Here is a 19,892-nt window from a genome sequence, read left to right on the forward strand (position 1 = left end):
TTCTTTGAATTTCAAGCAAAGTGTAATGCAGACGCATCGCTCCTCTAGCCGAGGCATCTCGAAATTCGCAAACTGTGTGACACAACTTTCTGCTCGACACTGACACCACACTGACAGACATACGACAGTGAAACTTCCAGCAGTTAAACATTAAACACAGGCGTGTGCAGGGATGCCAACCGTATTTCACTCGAGATGCCATTCGTGGGTAATTACGAATGTTCCGGAATTTATCGAACAGACCTCGTATTTTTTTAAATGACAGTTTACAAGTTTTGTGTTAAAACAAAGTTTGAAGAAGTGCAGTGCCGTATTGCGCTGTGCTGTGAAAATGTGCAGTTCTGTGAACTTAACCTGCAGTCAGTTTCAACTACAATAGCAGGGAATTTGAACTGTTACACCAATGGAATATCTCAAATATATTTGTAGTAACTAAGTAATATATGAAACAGAGCCAAGTAACGCAAATATCACTTTATTCATAAACCTCTGAACAATAACAGAAATAAGCCTCTCGTGACTCCACATGAAATGAGACAAGTGAATCCTAGTGAAGGTGCAACGTAAGTGGTGCACAACTTATTTTAGCAGTGCGAACTAAAAGAACACAGTGAGAGTGAGTCAACCCCGCTCCACTCGTGTACAGGCGCGAGTCGATGTTAGACGGTGAGGTGGAGAACGTGCCGTGTGCACGCTTCGTCAAGGTGTCTTCTAGTGACCAGCCTGCGCTGACACGGCTGCCGGTTAATTCGAGGGCTCACTCGCGCTGACATTACACTCGGCGCACCCACACTCACCTGCACCAGTATCAGGATACAGCAATAATCTTCCTCTTTACACAGGGTTATTACAAATGATTGAAGCGATTTCACAGCTTTATTATTTGAGATATTTTCACAATGCTTTGCACACACATACAAAAACTCAAAAAGTTTTTGTAGGCATTCACAAATGTTCGATATGTGCCCCTTTAGTGATTCGGCAGACATCAAGCCGATAATCAAGTTCCTCCCACACTCGGCGCAGCATGTCCCCATCAATGAGTTTGAAAGCATCGTTGATGCGAGCTCGCAGTTCTGGCACGTTTCTCGGTAGAGGAGGTTTAAACACTGAATCTTTCACATAACCCCACAGAAAGAAATCGCATGGGGTTAAGTCGGGAGAGCGTGGAGGCCGTGACATGAATTTCTGATCGTGATCTCCACCACGACTGATCCGTCGGTTTTCCAATCTCCTGTTTAAGAAATGCCGAACATCGTGATGGAAGTGCGGTGGAGCACCATCCTGTTGAAAGATGAAGTCGGCGCTGTCGGTCTCCAGTTGTGGCACGAGCCAATTTTCCAGCATGTCCAGATACACGTGTCCTGCAACGTTTTTTTTTTGCAGAAGAAAAAGGGGCCGTAAACTTTAAACCGTGAGATTGCACAAAACGTGTTAACTTTTGGTGAATTGCGAATTTGCTGCACGAATGCGTGAGGATTCTCTACTGCCCAGATTCGCACATTGTGTCTGTTCACTTCACCATTAAGAAAAAATGTTGCTTCATCACTGAAAACAAGTTTCACACTGAACGCATCCTCTTCCACGAGCTGTTGCAACCCCGCCGAAAATTCAAAGCGTTTGACTTTGTCATCTCGTGTCAGGGCTTGTAGCAATTGTAAACGGTATGGCTTCTGCTTTAGCCTTTTCCGTAAGATTTTCCAAACTGTCGGCTTTGGTACATTCAGCTCGCTGCTTGCTTTATTCGTCGACTTCCGCGGGCTACGTGTGAAACTTGCCCGCACGCGTTCAACCGTTTCTTCGCTCACTGCAGACCGACCCGTTGATTTCCCCTTACAGAGGTACCAGAAGCTTTAAACTGTGCATACCATCACCGAATGGAGTTAGCAGTTGGTGGATCTTTGTTGAACTTCGTCCTGAAGTGTCGTTGCACTGTTATGACTGACTGATCTGAGTGCATTTCAAGCACGACATATGCTTTCTCGGCTCCTGTCACCATTTTGTCTCACTGCGCTCTCGAGCGCTCTGGTGGCAGATACCTGAAGTGTGGCTTCAGCCGAACAAAACTTTGAGTTTTTCTACGTATCTGTAGTGTGTCGTGACCATATGCCAATGAATGGAGCTACAGTGAATTTATGAAATCGCTTCAATCATTTGTAATAGCCCTGTATATAATTTTAAATGAAAATAGTGTCCTCAAGAATGAGCTGTTTTGTTTTCTTCCTCGCAGTTGGTTTCAACAGAAAATATGGAAGTAATGTTGATGGCTTATTGTTGTATAATTAGAATACTACTACAATGGAATGTGAATCATCCAAAAACATTGTATTCGTACCTGTTGGCAAATTAATAAACACATCAAAAAAAGTTTTGCATCACCGCGGTTCCCAGAACTCCTAAAGATGGATGCTGACTGTGGATACTGTATCACAGACACATCCCTTTGACTGTTGAGAAATGTCACTAAACCCGCCCGAAGACGTAAACAACCATGTATGAGCAACACCTGTTAGACGGAGCGGGTCCGACAGCCGATCAGTTCCAGTCATTCCACCTGGAAGGAGGTACACGGCTCCTGTTTGTAGTTCATCCGTGCCTAGTTGGCCAAACTGTGGACAGTAGGCTTCATGGTGCGAAATTTCACGCCCGACGTCTGTGTCGAGGTCCATCTTTGCAACCACAACACTGTGCAACGGGCTCGACAACATGCCAAATGGACCACTCGGGATTGGCAAGACATTCTCTTCACCAATGAGTGTCGCATATGCCTTCGACCAGTCAATCGTCGGAGATGTGTTTGGAGGCAACCTGTCAGGCTGAATGCCTTAGAGACACTGGGAATTCAATGATGAGAGATCGGCTGCTTTTTTGTGTATCAGGAAATGGGCCGTTTTGTTATTTGTCATTTAACAGATGGTGCTTACATCGAATGCATAAAAATTTGTACCTTTCTCTTTCCGGGAACACTAGAGTTGTGTTTCTATCATTTGTAGTTTGGAAGCAATAAATGTTTGAAATCTGTTCCCTCTTTTTGAATATCTTGTATGTAGCAGTTCTGAAGCATTGCCAAGTTTGCTAGTAAATACTATTTCTCATTAGTGTAAACGTAAAAGTCAATGTTTTGTACTGTATAAATTGTGGAAATAAGATGAATAGGGTTTGGACAAAAAATATAGAAACACTGCGAGAAATTTGTGCTTGAGCATAACTGAATTAGAATTAAGATTGCATCACACTAATGTAAAGTCATTTCACCATATCCAGGGACAAATAGAATATAGCTAACACATGTAAAAACTGACAGTATCAAACAAGTAATATATTACATATGCAGATGCTAACCAAATTTCCAGATTGCACTGTTGTATTTGATGGCGAACAGCACCTGCGAAATCTCCTCAATATGTTGTATGTATCAGTTGGGATCAGAACAGTGTTTCGTGTAGTTTTGGGTTTGTTATATCAGAGCTAAGTGAATTTGAATGTGGGCGAATTGTTGGTGTTCATTTGGTCGGTGTGCCTGTGACCGAGGTAGCTGAAGTGTTCTATGTTCTAAGAGGCACCGTACTGTAAGATTTATACCGCATACAGGGAAACCAGAAACATCATCTGCCATGTCAGAATGCGGTCAAAAGTGTGTGTTGCATAATTGTGACAAGGCAGTTACTGAAGAGGAATGTGATGAAAAATAAGATGACAATCACTGCATTCAGGAGGACAATGGATCAATCCCATATCCGACCATCCCGATTAAGGTTTTCCGTGATTTCCCTAAATTGCTTCAGGCAAATGCTGCGATGGTTCCCTTGACAGTGCACGGCCGACTTCATTCCCTGTCCTTCCCTAATGCGACGAGACCGATGACCTCAGTGTTTGGTCTCTTCCCCCAAATCGATCTAATCCAATGACAGCGACAAAGGTCACTGCAGAACTGAACGTCGTACTTGCGAGCCCTGTCAGCAGCAAAACAACGTGAAAGGAGCTCCATAAATTGGGAATTGCTGGGCGAGGTAGAATTACAAACCCAACTGTCTGTGTTGCAAATGTGCCTGTCAGGAAAAGTTGTACCAAAGCCATAAAACCTGAACTATTGAGCAACGGAATTAAGTCATTCGGTGGGAGCACTTTTGTTTTACACTGTTTCCAATTAGTGGCAGACTATAAATCTGGCATATGCTGCATACGGTGCAGACTGCCGGCTGACAAGAGAAACACAGCGACGGATTCAGTGACAGTATGGTTAGCTGCATTGTGGTATGCCGGGTCCCACAAGATTACACTGCCATCGATTGTGTGACGATTTTGGCTGATCAGGTCTGTCCCGTGGTACGGTGTTTGTTCCTCAGTGGTGATGCTGTGTTCTGAAAACATGGTACACGTTCACACAGTTGCATCGTCCACAGCCGGTTTTGTGATTACGAGAACGAATTGTCGCATCTTTCGTGGCCACCACAGTCAGCAGATAGGAATATTGTTGAGCGCTTGTGGTCTACTTTGGAAAGAAAGGTTGTTGTTGTTGTGGTCTTCAGTCCTGAGACTGGTTTGATGCAGCTCTCCATGCTACTCTATCCTGTGCAAGCTTCTTCATCTCCCAGTATCAACTGCAACCTACATCCTTCTGAATCTGCTTAGTGTATTCATCTCTTGGTCTCCCTCTACGATTTTTACCCTCCACACTGCCCTCCAATGCTAAATTTGTGATCCCTTGATGCCTCAAAACATGTCCTACCAACCGATCCCTTCTTCTAGTCAAGTTGTGCCACAAACTTCTCTTCTCCCCAATCCTATTCAATACCTCCTCATTAGTTACGTGATCTACCCACCTTATCTTCAGCATTCTTCTGTAGCACCACATTTCGAAAGCTTCTATTCTCTTCTTGTCCAAACTAGTTATCGTCCATGTTTCACTTCCATACATGGCTACACTCCATACAAATACTTTCAGAAACGACTTCCTGACACTTAAATCTATACTCGATGTTAACAAATTCCTCTTCTTGAGAAACGCTTTCCTTGCCATTGCCAGTCTACATTTTATATCCTCTCTACTTCGACCATCATCGGTTATTTTACTCCCTAAATAGCAAAACTCCTTTACTACTTTAAGTGTCTCATTTCCTAATCTAATTCCCTCAGCATCACCCAACTTAATTTGACTACATTCCATTATCCTCGTTTTGCTTTTGTTGATGTTCATCTTATATCCTCCTTTCAAGACACTGTCCATTCCGTTCAACTGCTCTTCCAAGTCCTCTGCTGTGTCTGACAGAATTACAATGTCATCGGCGAACCTCAAAGTTTTTACTTCTTCTCCATGAATTTTAATACCTACTCCGAATTTTTCTTTTGTTTCCTTTACTGCTTGCTCAATATACAGATTGAATAACATCGGGGAGAGGCTACAACCCTGTCTTACTCCTTTCCCAACCACTGCTTCCCTTTCATGCCCCTCGACTCTTATAACTGCCATCTGGTTTCTGTACAAACTGTAAATAGCCTTTCGCTCCCTGTATTTTACCCCTGCCACCTTCAGAATTTGAAAGAGAGTATTCCAGTTAACATTGTCAAAAGCTTTCTCTAAGTCTACAAATGCTAGAAACGTAGGTTTGCCTTTTCTTAATCTTTCTTCTAAGATAAGCCGTAAGGTCAGTATTGCCTCACGTGTTCCAACATTTCTACGGAATCCAAACTGATCTTACCCGAGGTCGGCTTCTACCAGTTTTTCCATTCGTCTGTAAAGAATTCGCGTTAGTATTTTGCAGCTGTGACTTATTAAACTGATAGTTCGGTAATTTTCACGATCAATATTCAGCTCTGCCATTGTCACCTGACCTTCCCACTATTTTGCAGGAAGAATGGTGTAACATTCCCTTGAAAAACATACAGGGCCTGTATTTATCCATTCCAGGATGACTGGAAACTGTTTCAAATGGCACCAGTTTTCCTAGGCTGTATTACGTGTAATAATGTGGTGTCTCTGTACTTCAGTCTACCCGCTGTAAGCAGCTAGCCACCATAAGGGTGAAGGGTTCCTTCTGGTACTGCTGGTCATTCCCGTTTCCTTTTCCACTCAGAGTCAGAGAAAACTGACTGTCTGTATGTTGCATTCATACGAACCTCGATATCACTTATCTCGGCTTTGCAGTCCTTACTCGAGATGTATGTTGGCAGCGATCAAATTGTTCTGTTGTCAGCCACAAATGCTAGTTCTCTAAACTTTATCAATAGTGTTTCGAGAAAAGAATATAGTCTTCCCTCCTAGGATTCCCATTTGAGTTCACAGAGCATTTCCCTAATTCTTGGGTGTCAATTCACCTATCAGTGGCAATTCTAAAAGTGGCAATTGTAAAAGCACTTCAATGTCTTATTTTAGTCTGATATCGTGGGGATCCTAAATACCCACACAGTACACAAGAATGGGTCCCCCAAGTGTTGTATACGCACCCCCCCCCCCCCCCACCCCCCGCCCCCCCCCCCCCCCCCCCCCCAGTGGTGGTAAGCTACACTTTCCTAGAATTCTCCCAATAAATCAAAGTCGAGCATTCACTGTCCCTATTCTGTCCTTATATTTCATATAGCTTTGCAACATTACACCTAGATATTTGATTGAAGTGGCTGTATCAAGCAGCACATTGCTGATAATGTATTAGGGCATGACAGGAATGTTTTCTACATCTACATCTACATTTATACTCCGCAAGCCATCCAACGGTGTGTGGCGGAGGGCACTTTACGTGCCACTGTCATTACCTCCCTTTCCTGTTCCAGTCGCATACGGTTCGCGGGAAGAACGACTGTCTAAAAGCCTCCGTGCACACTCGAATCTCTCTAATTTTACATTTGTGATCTGCTCGGGAGGTATAAGTAGGGGGAAGCAATACATTCGATACCTCATCCAGAAACGCACCCTCTCGAAACCTGGCGAGCAAGCTACACCGCGATGCAGAGCGCCTCTCTTGCAGAGTCTGCCACTCGAGTTTGCTAAAGATCTCCGTAACGCTATCACGCTTACCAAATAAGCCTGTGACGAAATGCGCCACTCTTCTTTGGATCTTCTCTATCTCCTCTGTCAACCCGACCTGGTACGGATCACACTCTGACGAGCAATACTAGAGTATAGGTCGAATGAGTGTTTTGTAAGCCACCTCCTTTGTTGATGGACTACATTTTCTAAGGATTCTCCCAATGACTTTCAACCTGGCATCCGCCTTACCAACAATTAATTTTATATGATCATTCCACTTCAAATTGTTCCGTACGCACACTCCCAGATATTTTACAGAAGTAACTGCTAGCAGTGTTTGTGCTGCTATATATAATCATACAATAAAGGATTCTTCTTTCTATGTATTCGCAATACATTACATTTGTCTATGTTAAGGGTCAGTTGCCACTCCCTGCACCAAGTGCCTATCCGCTGCAGATCTTCCTGCATTTCGGTGCAATTTTCTAATGCCACAACTTCTCTGTATACTACAGCATCATCCACAAAAAGCCGCACGGAACTTCCGACACTATCTACTAGGTCATTAATATATATTGTGAAAAGCAATGGTCCCATAACACTCCCCTGTGGCATGCCAGACGTTACTTTAACGTCTGTAGACGTCTCTCCATTGAGAACAACATGCTGTGTTCTGTTTGCTAAAAACTCTTCAATCCAGCCACACAGCTGGTCTGATATTCCGTAGGCTCTTACTTTATCAGGCGACAGTGCGGAACTGTGTCGAATGTCTTCTGGAAGTCGAGGAAAATGGGATCTACCTGAGAGCCTGTATCTAATATTTTCTCGGTCTCGTGAACAAATAAAGCGAGTTGGGTCTCTCACGATCGCTGTTTCCGAAATCCGTGTTGATTCCTACAGAGTAGATTCTGGGTTTCCAGAAATGACATGATATGCGAGCAACTTTCCTTTGTTGAGTGATTCCCTACTCATCTGCATTAAGTTACATTTTTGTACTTTAGAGGAAGCTACCATTCATCATGCCCAATAGGTATTCTGTCATTCTGTACTCCCCTCTGGTCACACGATGACAACACTTTGCTGTTCACTACAGCATCTTGCTACGGTTGCAGTCTGCAGGTCACCCTACTCGTCAAGTCATTTATGTATGTAGGGAACAAGAGGTCACACTGATGGTACGGCTGTCTCTGAACACTCGCCTCCTGGGATAATGTACTGTGCTCTGTTACATTGTAGAAGTAGAGCATCTCATCTTTTCTCTCTCACTTAACACTACAGCCCTTAACCCATTAACGCTCAAAGCTGCTCTAATGCAACATTACGTTCGTAATTTTTTAATGTAAAATGAGTTGGACCAATTTCAGATTTCTTTATAAAATGGTAAGAGGACACCTGAAATTGTTGGGGCATTTTTAATCGGTTACTGAACGTAATGCTGGCCAGTCTGAATTTTAAACTTTTTGATGAAAGTGTTTATTGCATTGCGAAATTTCGTACTTTTTTCCTATTTATCAGTCAGTGATTTTTAAGTGAGTTTTATACAATGAACTACTTTAACCTTCTGCTATTATACTACAGTATTATTTACAGACTTAACTTACAATGCATACTATTTTTTGGCAATTAACAATAATGTTGTGTTTTTTACCAACTTTGGGACTTGTAGGTTGTTGTTGTTATTGTCGTTGTCGTTGTTGTTGTTGTTGTTGTGGTCTTCAGCCCCGAGACTGGTTTGATGCAGCTCTCCATGCTACCCTATCCTGTGCAAGCTTCTTCATTTCCCAGTACCTACTGCACCCTACATCCTTCTGAATCTGCTTAGTCTATTCATCTCTTGGTCTCCCTCTACGATTTTTACCCTCCACGCTGCCCTCCAATGCTAAATTTGTGATCCCTTGATGCCTCAGAACATGTCCTACCAACCGGTCCCTTCTTCTAGTCAAGTTGTGCCACAAACTCTTCTTCTCCCCAATTCTATTCAATACCTTCTCATTAGTTATGTGATCTACCCATCTAATCTTCAGCATTCTTCTGTAGCACCACATTTCGAAAGCTTCTATTCTCTTCCTGTCCAAACTATTTATCGTTCATGTTTCACTTCCATACATGGCTACACTCCATACAAATACTTTCAGAAACGACTTCCTGACACTTAAATCTCTATTCGATGTTAACAAATTTCTCTTCTTCAGAAATGCTTTCCTTGTCATTGCCAGTCTACATTTTATATCCTCTCTACTTCGACCATCATCAGTTATTTTGCTCCCCAAATGGCAAAACTCCTTTACTTCTTTAAGTGTCTCATTTCCTAATCTAATTCCCTCAGCATCACACGACGTAATTCGACTACATTCCATTATCCTTGTTTTGCTTTTGTTGATGTTCATCTTATACCCTCCTTTCAAGACACTGTCCATTCCTTTCAACTGCTCTTGCAAGTCCTTTGCTGTCTCTGACAGAATTACAATGTCATCGGCGAACCTCAAAGTTTTTATTTCTTCTCCGTGGATTTTAATACCTACTCCAAACTTTTGTTTCGTTTCCTTTGTTGCTTGCTCAGTATACAGATTGAATAGCATCGGGGATAGGCTACAACCCTGTCTCACTCGCTTCCCAACCACTGCTTCCCTTTCATGTCCCTCGACTCTTGTAACTGCCATCTGGTTTCTGCACAAATTGTAAATAGCCTTTTGCTCTCTGTATTTTACCCCTGCCACCTTATACATATCTTTGAAGAAGCCTACTTTTTTTCTGAGGTTCTATCTGAAAGCAGTGAAGCTATTTTAAATCTGTCTTGCAACTTCAACAAAATGGGTATTTTTGTCACCAAATATGTTTCGCTTCAGTGAAATAGAATATCAGTGGTCTTAATGAAACATATATACCATTTGGCGTGCTTTATCCATCTGAAAACAGTTCTTTACAAACAATGGTGATGTTACTACTTAAGATTTTTGGTCACGTGTTTAGAAATACAGAAGTCCTTAAATTTTTTGTCAACTTAAGTCTTTACTTTCCCTTGATGTCTCAAAATTTGTCAGGGAAAAATGCTAAAACTTTTCTGGAAATCAGGAGTTTAGTTGGGGAACTTGTGGCACCCCTGAAAAAGGAAAACTGGAGAAAAACTGTTAACTCTGCAATCGAATGCCTGGATACGGTACCCAGGTTTGATGAAAATGAACGATTAAAACTTGTGGAACAATTGAAAGTGTTGCAGCTCACAAAAAACAATAGGCAATATGGCAGCAAAACTATGATAGTAGCTAGCTGTTTGTATGTCCATTCTGCCACTCTAAGAAAATGCTGTCTGATGTTTTTACCGCACCCACGTACTTTACTGAACCTGATTTGTAATCATAACTTGGTGAAGCCGTCATTAGATAGTAGTAAAACAGAGTTGAATATCTGTAACCATGGGAACCCATAGTGTCTCTTTTGACCAATGATTATACACAGCCAAACCTTCATTTGTGTGTGGTGAAATGTAGGGCAATTACATATTTGATGCCGAAACGTGTGCCAAAACAGCTGAGGTATTTATGGTCTCTTCAGTTTTGTCAAAATATGTTGATATAGTGGCTATCATTCCCGTTGCTAATATACTAGGTGAGCAATTGAAATCCTTAACCAGAAATGTTTTGTCTATATTGGAAAGAGTAGGTTTCAAAGTAGTTATCCTCAGATATTAATAGTGTCAACAGGAAAGCCTATGAATTTTCAGTGTCAAAAAAATCCTGCAACCTTCTGTTGACCATCCACTTGATTCAACTAGAAAATTGTGTTTTATGTTTGACACTGTCAATATTTATTTATTGTTCCGTGGGACCAAATTAAGGAGAAGTCTCCATGGTCATGGAACGAGTCAATACATGAAATTATAACACTATATTAGAAACAGATAAAATGAAATATAAAAAAACATATCAGGTGACAAGTCGTAAGTTTAAATAAAGAAAATCAACAATGTAACACTGGAATTTGCTTAATTTTTTAACTCTTCCAGGACCACCTCGACAGAATAGAAGGAATGAGCCATTAGGAAACTCTTCAGTTTAGACTTAAAAGAATTTGGGCTACTGCTAAGATTTTTGAGTTCTTGTGGTAGCTTATTGAAAATGGATGCAGCAGAATACTGTACTCCTTTCTGCACAAGAGTCAAGGAAGCGCATTCCACATGCAGATTTGATTTCTGCCTATTATTAACTGAGTGAAAGCTGCTAACTCTTGGGAATAGGCTAATATTGCTAACAACAAATGACATTAAAGAAAATATATACTGTGAGGGCAATGTCAGAATTCCCAGACTATCGAATAGGGGTCGACAAGAGGTTCTCGAACTTACACCACATATAGCTCGAACAGCCCGTTTTTGAGCCAAAAATGCCCTTTTTGAATCAGAAGAATTTCCCCAAAAAATAATACCATACGACATAAGCGTATGAAAATATGCGAAGTTGACTACTTTTCGTGTTGAAGTGTCACTTATTTCGGATACTGTTCTAATGGTAAATAAAGCAGTATTTAGTTTCTGAACAAGATCCTGGACATGGGCTTTCCACAACAGCTTACTATCTATCCGAACGCCTAGGAACTTGAACTGTTCCGTCTCGCTTATAATATGCCCATTCCGATAAAAATATCGGTTCTTGTTGAATTGTGAGCTAGAAACTGTAAAAACTGAGTCGTACTGTGATTTAGCATCAAATTATTTTCCACAAGCCACGAACTTATTTCATGAACTACATTATTTGATACTGTTTCAATATTACACACAAGATCCTTCACTACCAAGCTCGTGTCATCAGCAAACAGAAATATTTTTGAATCACCTGTAATACTAGAAGGCATATCATTTATATAAATAAGAAACAGCAGTGGCCCTTGGGGAACGCCCCACTTAACAGTGCCCCATTGGGACTGAACATCACTACCTCTCTCAATATTGCGGAGAATTAGCTTCTGCTTTCTGTTCTTGAAGTAAGAGGCGCCCATAATGGTCCAACTTCTGCAGTAATATTTTGTGGTCAACACAGTCAAAAGCCTTCGTTAAATCAAAGAAAGCACCTACCGTTCTCAACCTTTTATTTAATCTGTCCAAAAGCTCACAGAGAAAAGAGAATATAGCATTTTCAGTTGTTAAACCATTTCTAAAACCAAACTGAACATTTGGCATCAAATTATGTGAATTTAAATGCTCCAGTAACCTTGTATATACAACCTTCTCGATAACTTTAGCAAACACCGATGGCATAGAAATAGGTCTAAAATTGTCAACATTATCAATGTCTCCCTTTTTATAAAGTGGCTTCACTACCGAGTATTTTAATCGGTCAGGAAACCGACCACTCCTAAAGGAAAAGTTGCAGATATGGCTAAGTACTGGGCTAACATACATAGAACAGTACTTCAGTATTCTGCTAGATGCCCCGTCATATCCATGAGAGTTCTTGGTCTTTAGTGATTTAATTATTAACTCAATCTCCCTTTTGTCAGTATCATGGAGGAGCATTTCAGGTAAAAGTCTAGGAACACATTTTTCTAAGAGCGCTATATGATTCCCTGTTGGGACTAGGTTTCTATTTAGTTCACCTGCTATATTCAGAAAGTGATTATTAAATGCTGTACATATGTGCGACTTATCAGTAACACGGACATTCCCACTACGCACTAATTCTATATCCTCGACCTCTCTCTGCAGACCAGCCACTTACTTTACGACTGACCATATGGTTTTAATTTTATCCCAAGACTTAGCTATTCTATCTGCATACCATATACTTTTTGCCTTCCTAATAACATTTTTAAGCGCCTTACAATACTGTTTGTAATGGGCTGCTGCATTTAGCTTTTGACTGTTTCTAACATTTTGATATAATTGCCACTTTGTTCTACAAGATATTCTTATCCCTCTAGTCAGCCACCCAGGCTGCCTATTTGTGCTAGTACCCTGTTTTGAACATTCTAACGGAAAGCAACTTTCAAAGAGCACGAGAAAAGTCTTGAGAAAAGCATTATATTTATCGTCTACTGTATCAGCGCTATAAACATCTTGCCACTCTTGTTCCTTGATAAGGTTTACAAAGGTCTCTACAGGAACTGGATCAGCTTTCCTAATCAGCTGATGACTATATTTAACACATGTTGCCGCACAAAAATCTTTTAGAGTTAAAATTTGTGCATCATGATCTGAAAGGCCATTCACCTTTTTGCTAACAGAATGCCCTTCTAGTAATGAGGAATGAACAAAAATGTTGTCTATGGTTGTTCTACTGTTCCCTTGCACTCTTGTTGGAAGGAATACGGTTTGCATATGAATTAAGGTGGTCTACCAGCATCCTCTTCCTTGCACAATCACTTATACAATTAATATTGAAGTCACCACATACAACTAACTTTTTGTATTTCCTATAAAGTGAACCAAGAACCTCCTCTAGCTTTAGCAAAAATGTTGTGAAATCGGAGTCTGGGGATCTATAAATAACAACAGTTAGAAGTTTAGCTCCGTTAAATTTAACCACACCTGCACAACATTCAAACACCTTTTCAGTGCAGTACTTTGAAACATCAATTGACTCAAATGGGATGCCGTTTTTCACATACATGGCTACTCCTCCACACCGCAAAGAGCTCCTAGAAAAGCTGCCAGCCAACCTGTATCCTGGTAAAGGAAGCCTCTGAATTATTTCCTTATTTAAGAAGTGTTCAGATATACCAATAATTTCAGAGTCAACATCTATAAGCAGTTCACTAACTTTATTTCTAATACCTTGTATATTTTGATGAAATATACTAATTCCCTCATTACTCGGATACCTAAGCTTTGTCAAAAGTGGTTCCTTTGTTAGAGAGACTTCCCTTAAGCAGGAATACCTATCAGCTGACTTCAATCTAAAAAAGGTGCAGCTCTAACACCCACTACTGCAGGAATTTTCCCACGAGTGATCCCACCAACCCCACCTATACTGTCACCTATAAGCTTTGCCAACCTCCCCTTCCGATACCTGTTGAAATATATCGGAAACAACTGGGAAACAAAATGAAATGTAAACAAAACTTTGCATTTTCTTAACATGGAAGACCATTCAGTAATGCTGTCAGCACGATAAAGACATTTGGAACTTGGTTAGAGAAGGAAAAAAACTTTTTGGTCAAGTATGGCCACACCCTTTCATCAAAGGTTTTGTACCATTCACCAATTCAAAAGCAGAATGTGAAACTGGCATTAAGAATTCTCATGAAAATAATGTTGTACCACTGAAACATGGCACATAAGATATGCTGATGTTTCTGCACAAATAAACCAGATGGTTGGTTTCCACCAAATTATTGTGAAATGGCGGAAGATTATTTGATCTGTGTCTGAAGACCAGAGATTTAGTGGTCATAGCAGAGAAGACATCAGAGGAATATCCAGTAGTCATATGCAGCTTTTATGTAATATTTGTCACGGACTGAAAATTTGGAGACACTCAGTACAACCAAATGTTGGTTTGTCCGCACAGACATTTTAGTGTCTAATCTTAACTACAGAATCTTACAGAACTTACAGAAATCACATATTTGTTCCAAAAATATAGACTGGACTAAATTTTGCTCAGCAAGTTTGATATGATAATCTTCAGAGCTGATTTGGATCCTATCTGCAACTAAGTGCGGCTAACTGTTACGTAAGCTATGTGTGCAGGTCTTGGAAAATGAAAGAAAATTAAGATTTAAAAATGATGTGCTATTTGCTGCTGAAAATAGTAATATACACTTCAAAATTCTGATTCCCATCCAGCAAATTAAAGATCATAATACTGATTTGCAGCTGTGGTTCAGAAGTACTGGATTTAAATTTTAAGTCAGATTATGTTCCTGCTGATATTTTACCCATACTAATGTATGTAGCTGGCTACACACTGAGAAAAGTTTTCCCAAAATCAAAATGTAATACTTGTCTGTATTACAACTAAATGAGGAAATGGAAGTAGACTCTTCATATGACTTATAAAGGACCACAACAGAGGTAAACTAACCTTGGTGTACACTTTTGGATTGGTGTAGGATACAATATCTGTGCTCAACCTCATTTACATCTTTACTGTTTCCATAATTAGTGAATGCGTAGTAGTACGTTACTGTTGGAGCATGGAAGTTTTGTTTTTTGAGGATTGCAGTTTTGTTCTTCCGTGTCCTCCTCATGCAATTTTTCACTGTTCTCATGCTTTGTTAAACAGCGAAAGAGGAGGCATTTACGATGGCATTGACTAATACTTTTATTTAATTTCATATCTGTTGTGAACAACTTTAGTTTCAGAACGAAAAAAATTATACACAATTAACGTCATATTGTTAGCAATGAATGACTACCTGGCAGTTGGAGCGTATTCTACTTGGAAGCAGTTTGAAAGATAAGTTTATGCTTTTTGCTCGTTTTTACTGCTTGCAGTAAATGTGCCAGAAGAGGTACTGCAATACAGTTAGCTTCATTAGAAGGGTTAGCACCTGCAGTAATCAATATGTCAGTGAAAATGAAGGGGCCTAGTAAAGGCCTTAACATTGGTTTGTGTTACCGATAACTTGAATCTTTTTAAATCTGCAGTTAACTGGTCTCAAATAACAGCATAACTCGTTTCCGTCAGAAGCAGTCGCTGGAACTCGTAAGATCCGTAGTAGAGGAGGACGCCGTGACGTCACCATGGAGGTAAGAATAGAGGGAGACGCCGTGACGTCACAGCTGTGAAGCTATGTGAAGCCGAGGGTAGCCATCTCAATCCGACCAAAACATTGCTGCTGTTAGCTTCTGTGTATAGGCTTGTCGCTCGCTTTTGGAAGGATTTTGCGCTATTATGGTGACTTGTGTGGTGCTCGGATGTACGAATCGTTCTGATTGTGATGCGAAATCGAAGGGAATAACATTTCATGTGTAAGTTGTCTCGTTAAGTGTGATTTTACAACTTCATTGTGAATGAACGTGTGCTACATCGGTACTTGTACTATAGCGTGTTTTTCTCCTGTACGATTTTAGATTCCCTAAAAATGAAAGTCGGAAAGCTCTGTGGGAGAATGCCGTGAGGAGGAAGAACTGGCGTGCGTCTAAATGGAGCACTATATGTTCTCAGCATTTCCGAGAAGAGGACATAGACCGAACTTCCCTTTCAACAGTAAGGCTCCGAGAAAATGCTGTACCATCAGTTTTCCCTACACACCCAAAACATTTGCAAAAGGTATGTTAATTCAAAGAATTAAATTCTTAGTTTTCAAGTTCACGTTTCAGTATAATACGTACGTATCGTCGATAATCGAAGCGTTGAGTAACTCACTTTGTCTTCATCATGTACCAAATTAAAAGCTAACACTACATTAACTGGCGTAAAGTATAGGCATAAACAGGACACTGTGTAGATTTTCCATTCTATGTACCGTATTTCAGTAAATATTGGTGGTAATGAACAGTGTTTCCCGGTAGTGTAACGTAACTGAAATGCCCCAGTACGTATTACAAACAAGATGTATTTATGGGGCTTTGGAGGGAGGGTATAGCTAACTTAGTTTTCAGTTTCTATTATTTAGCTCTAATTCCGAAAGTAATTGAATACACATGTGAAGTAAATGTTATCATTTATGTGAATTTACCACTGTAAATACCTGTCAGCTTGACAAGAAAGGCTTGCACTTAAAAGAATGAAAATTATAAAATAGGGTATGACATAAACAAAGCACAATGTAAAATGGTTTATGCCTAAGCTTCCTAAAAACATTGGGATATTGTTACCCTGTTAAGAAATCTCTTTCATACCAAAATAAGAAATTGGAACCTAAGGTAAGTAAGCAATAAGTAGAACTCCGTACTAATATTAAAATGACTCCTATAACAGATGAAAATTGGAACACTATTATACTGCCTTGGCTAACAGACATGTCACGTAAGTGCTGCTGCCGCCGCAGTTGATTTGTTATTTACTATAGAAAAGTGCCCTAGTCTCATACTAGAGCTGCTGCGTACCACTTAAGAGAAGAAATGTGGGTGTGTTGAAGTGTGTATGAACTGAATGGCAAAGAGTTTTGTCAATGTTATCCAAACTGAAAGTACCCTTTTTTGTGTATAACAAACACCTGATTTATATTTCTTGGGATTCTCCGCAGTTCTATTCCACTTGACAACAGAATTAAGTTGTGCACAATGTGACAGGTTGTTGGCTAAACATTAACGCACATTGAGTTATTTTATCAGACTTATTTATCTGTTGCTTCGTTGTTTAAATAATTAACAACAAAGACATCATTTGGTTACCTCTTCAGATATGTGTGGTGGTCAGAACCGCAATCAGTCTGTTACACATTAGTAAATAGCTGCAACAATACAATCATTCTGAACTCAAACAACTGAAAAGTTTTGGTTTGTATGTCACGAAAATCGGAAAAGACGTAGTCACTTTTCGTAAATCTGGCATTGCTTCGTCCAGTCAGATGGTTGTATCAGATGATCGTAAGAACAAGTGAAGAAAGAACCCGAGTTTGTGATACACGTTTATTACTGAATTAACAAAATTGTATCGTTTACATTGAAGACCGGCATATACTACTAGCTATTCGTAATATTACATTAAAAACTATTTTTAATCAGAAGAAACGCGGAATTTCGCCTTTACGAGATTTTATTTTAAACAACCAATTTGATGATGTTACATGCGTATATGGTGCAATTAGCGACTTTAATACACACAGCGCTATAGCACACTGGCAATGTTTTGGTCAGTGTGTCATGGCAGCGAGCCACGCCCCCATGGCTTCAAAACGTAGTACGGCTGGGATACGTAGCGGCATCTCCCCTTGCATCTCAAGCTAGCGAAATGAGGGACGCTCAACTATCTGACCTACCGATAGATGGCTCTAGCGTCAAGCTACCATGATCCTTTGCGAGTCCAGGTGTCTCGGGTCACGCTCAACTACAGGATCGACCGAGAGATGACTCTACGGTCACGTTACCATGATCCTTTGCGACGCCTGTAATACGGAGCGACAAAGAATTTTCACTCCTGCTTATTCTATAGTCTGATCTATGAATGATAGCTGTTCGCGCAGATCGAGATATGGATGGGGATTGCACTGTTTGCCGGTTTCAAGCGACGATTGCCGTAAGCGCATAGACGTGCTCTGGGCTAGAAAATAGCGTGGTTGCTGCAAATTATGATTCTCACTTGCCTGCGCGGGATTTGTTGCTTATCTCTACCATCGACCGTGACAGCTCGCAAGAAATGAAATAAAATTTTACTGAATAACTCGCTACGGTCGCGTTTAATGCTCACGATGGCAACCACTTTCACAGCAGAGATCTGAGAACAGTACTGAATGCGTATTGGTTGTCGGAGAATGCGTGACGTAGATGCGCAGAACAGGTTTGACCCAACTATAGTGAAAAAATCCTGCAAGGAAAGGTTCCCTTCCTACTTCCGCCACACAGTTTCGACCTAAATTCTGTAGAACTGGTCTGGAATCTTGGAAAGAATAAGATCTGTAGTTGTAATGCATAGAGCATCTCGCTCACTAACCCGAAAAAATACAGGCTGATGCTTCTGCTGTTGACAAATGTCACCCATCCTGAAGCAAACCTTTCGACGTAAACCGTTACGTTAGCGATTTGCGCATGTTTTGCTCCTTTTATATTGAAGTAGCTTTCCTGTTGGTTTCCCAAGACAGAAGGAACCTCCTTCCAAATCTTTCCACCAGATAAAAAACTTCAGTGAGTAGGTATTGAACCCAGGACCTTGACATTAATAGCCAAAAACGGTAGCCGTTACGCTACGACGTCATCAGCGATATTTGGGCATTGTAATTGTGAGTAAACTATTACAGTATGGATCAAGACTGTCATATACACAAAAATGGTGTGTGATAACTATTGGAGAAGAAATACTTTGACGGGCAAGGGAACTAAAAATATAACAAAATCATTCGGAATAGATTCAAGCAAAGGATCGGCATTATCATTCGCGACGAATCAACATTCACAGCTATGAAAAATAACTACATCACCAGAGAAGATAAGTTAACTGTGGTTTTGACGGATACTGCCAGTGAAGAGTCGTTAGCAGCTAAATTAAGGTATACTGATATGTGCTGTTTCTGTTGTCTTAAATGGGCACCTATTTATGTGGCGCATACAGGCACAGGCGTCTACAGCTAGCGGTAGCTTGACGCTAGAGCCATCTATCGGTAGGTGAGGTAGTTGAGCATCCCTCATTTCCCTAGCTTTAGACGCCTGTCTTACCTCGCTGCGTGGGCAGGAGGGGGGCAGATCCACCTAGCGGCAGAAGCTGAAGCTCATTGGTGTCGGCGGAAGGGGGGGGGGGACGTAGATGTGACGTCACGCAGCGAGTTGGGCGGGTCCTGAGGCGTGCTGCCTTGCACGTGACACTGCAGGTCTTAAGAGTTCCAGCTGCCGTCTGCGGGGAGCGAGTAACTGTTTCAAACGGTTTAGTAATTCCTATCTCCGTGTTTAAATACACTCAAGCTCTCAGTAACACACGTTACGACTTTTGGTATGTACAGTTTGACATACTGATTTCCCTGGACCCTGTACGGAACGCAGGGATACATTGTGCAACGCACCGCGAGGCCCACGTGAAGGGCACGTCACCGGGCGTACGTCACAGCACGTGACGCAGTAGCGTCTCCGAAGGAGAGCGAGTAACTGTTCCAGAGCAGCTTAATAATTCGTAACTCCGCGTTTAAATGCATGCGAACTCTCGCAGCACACGACTAAGTTAAGACCTGTAGGGGGAACTTTTTCATTGACATATTGATTTCCCGCGGGCCCTGCACGAGCCGAGCGTTCGCGAAGTATGGCGGACAAGGCGACTAGCGTGACGTCACAAGATCGTTGCGGGCCCGTAATTTCCCGCGGGGCGCCGTGTATTCGTGACCGCATCTCCGATCGTCAGTG

The 19,892-nt window shown here is 41.1% G+C and overlaps 1 protein-coding gene across 3 annotated transcripts in view; it reads left to right on the forward strand.

The window, feature by feature from the left end:
• LOC126108764 (THAP domain-containing protein 6-like) overlaps window positions 1–19,892 on the forward strand; it is a 159,095-nt gene that overhangs the window by 13,713 nt on the left and 125,490 nt on the right. Inside the window, exons 1-2 of one of the 3 annotated variants that reach the window (XM_049914117.1) lie at window positions 15,766–15,872; window positions 15,975–16,173. The exons of 1 other annotated variant lie outside the window; for it this stretch is intronic. In XM_049914117.1, the coding sequence (XP_049770074.1) occupies window positions 15,796–15,872; window positions 15,975–16,173 (276 nt within the window). In that variant the 5' untranslated portion in view covers window positions 15,766–15,795. Of the gene's footprint in view, window positions 1–15,765; window positions 15,873–15,974; window positions 16,174–19,892 lie in introns of those variants that run through there. One more of the 3 variants, XM_049914118.1, reaches the window with a different exon arrangement.

This window comes from Schistocerca cancellata, chromosome 11 (genome assembly GCF_023864275.1).
Source record: "Schistocerca cancellata isolate TAMUIC-IGC-003103 chromosome 11, iqSchCanc2.1, whole genome shotgun sequence".
Classification (NCBI taxonomy): domain Eukaryota; kingdom Metazoa; phylum Arthropoda; class Insecta; order Orthoptera; family Acrididae; genus Schistocerca; species Schistocerca cancellata.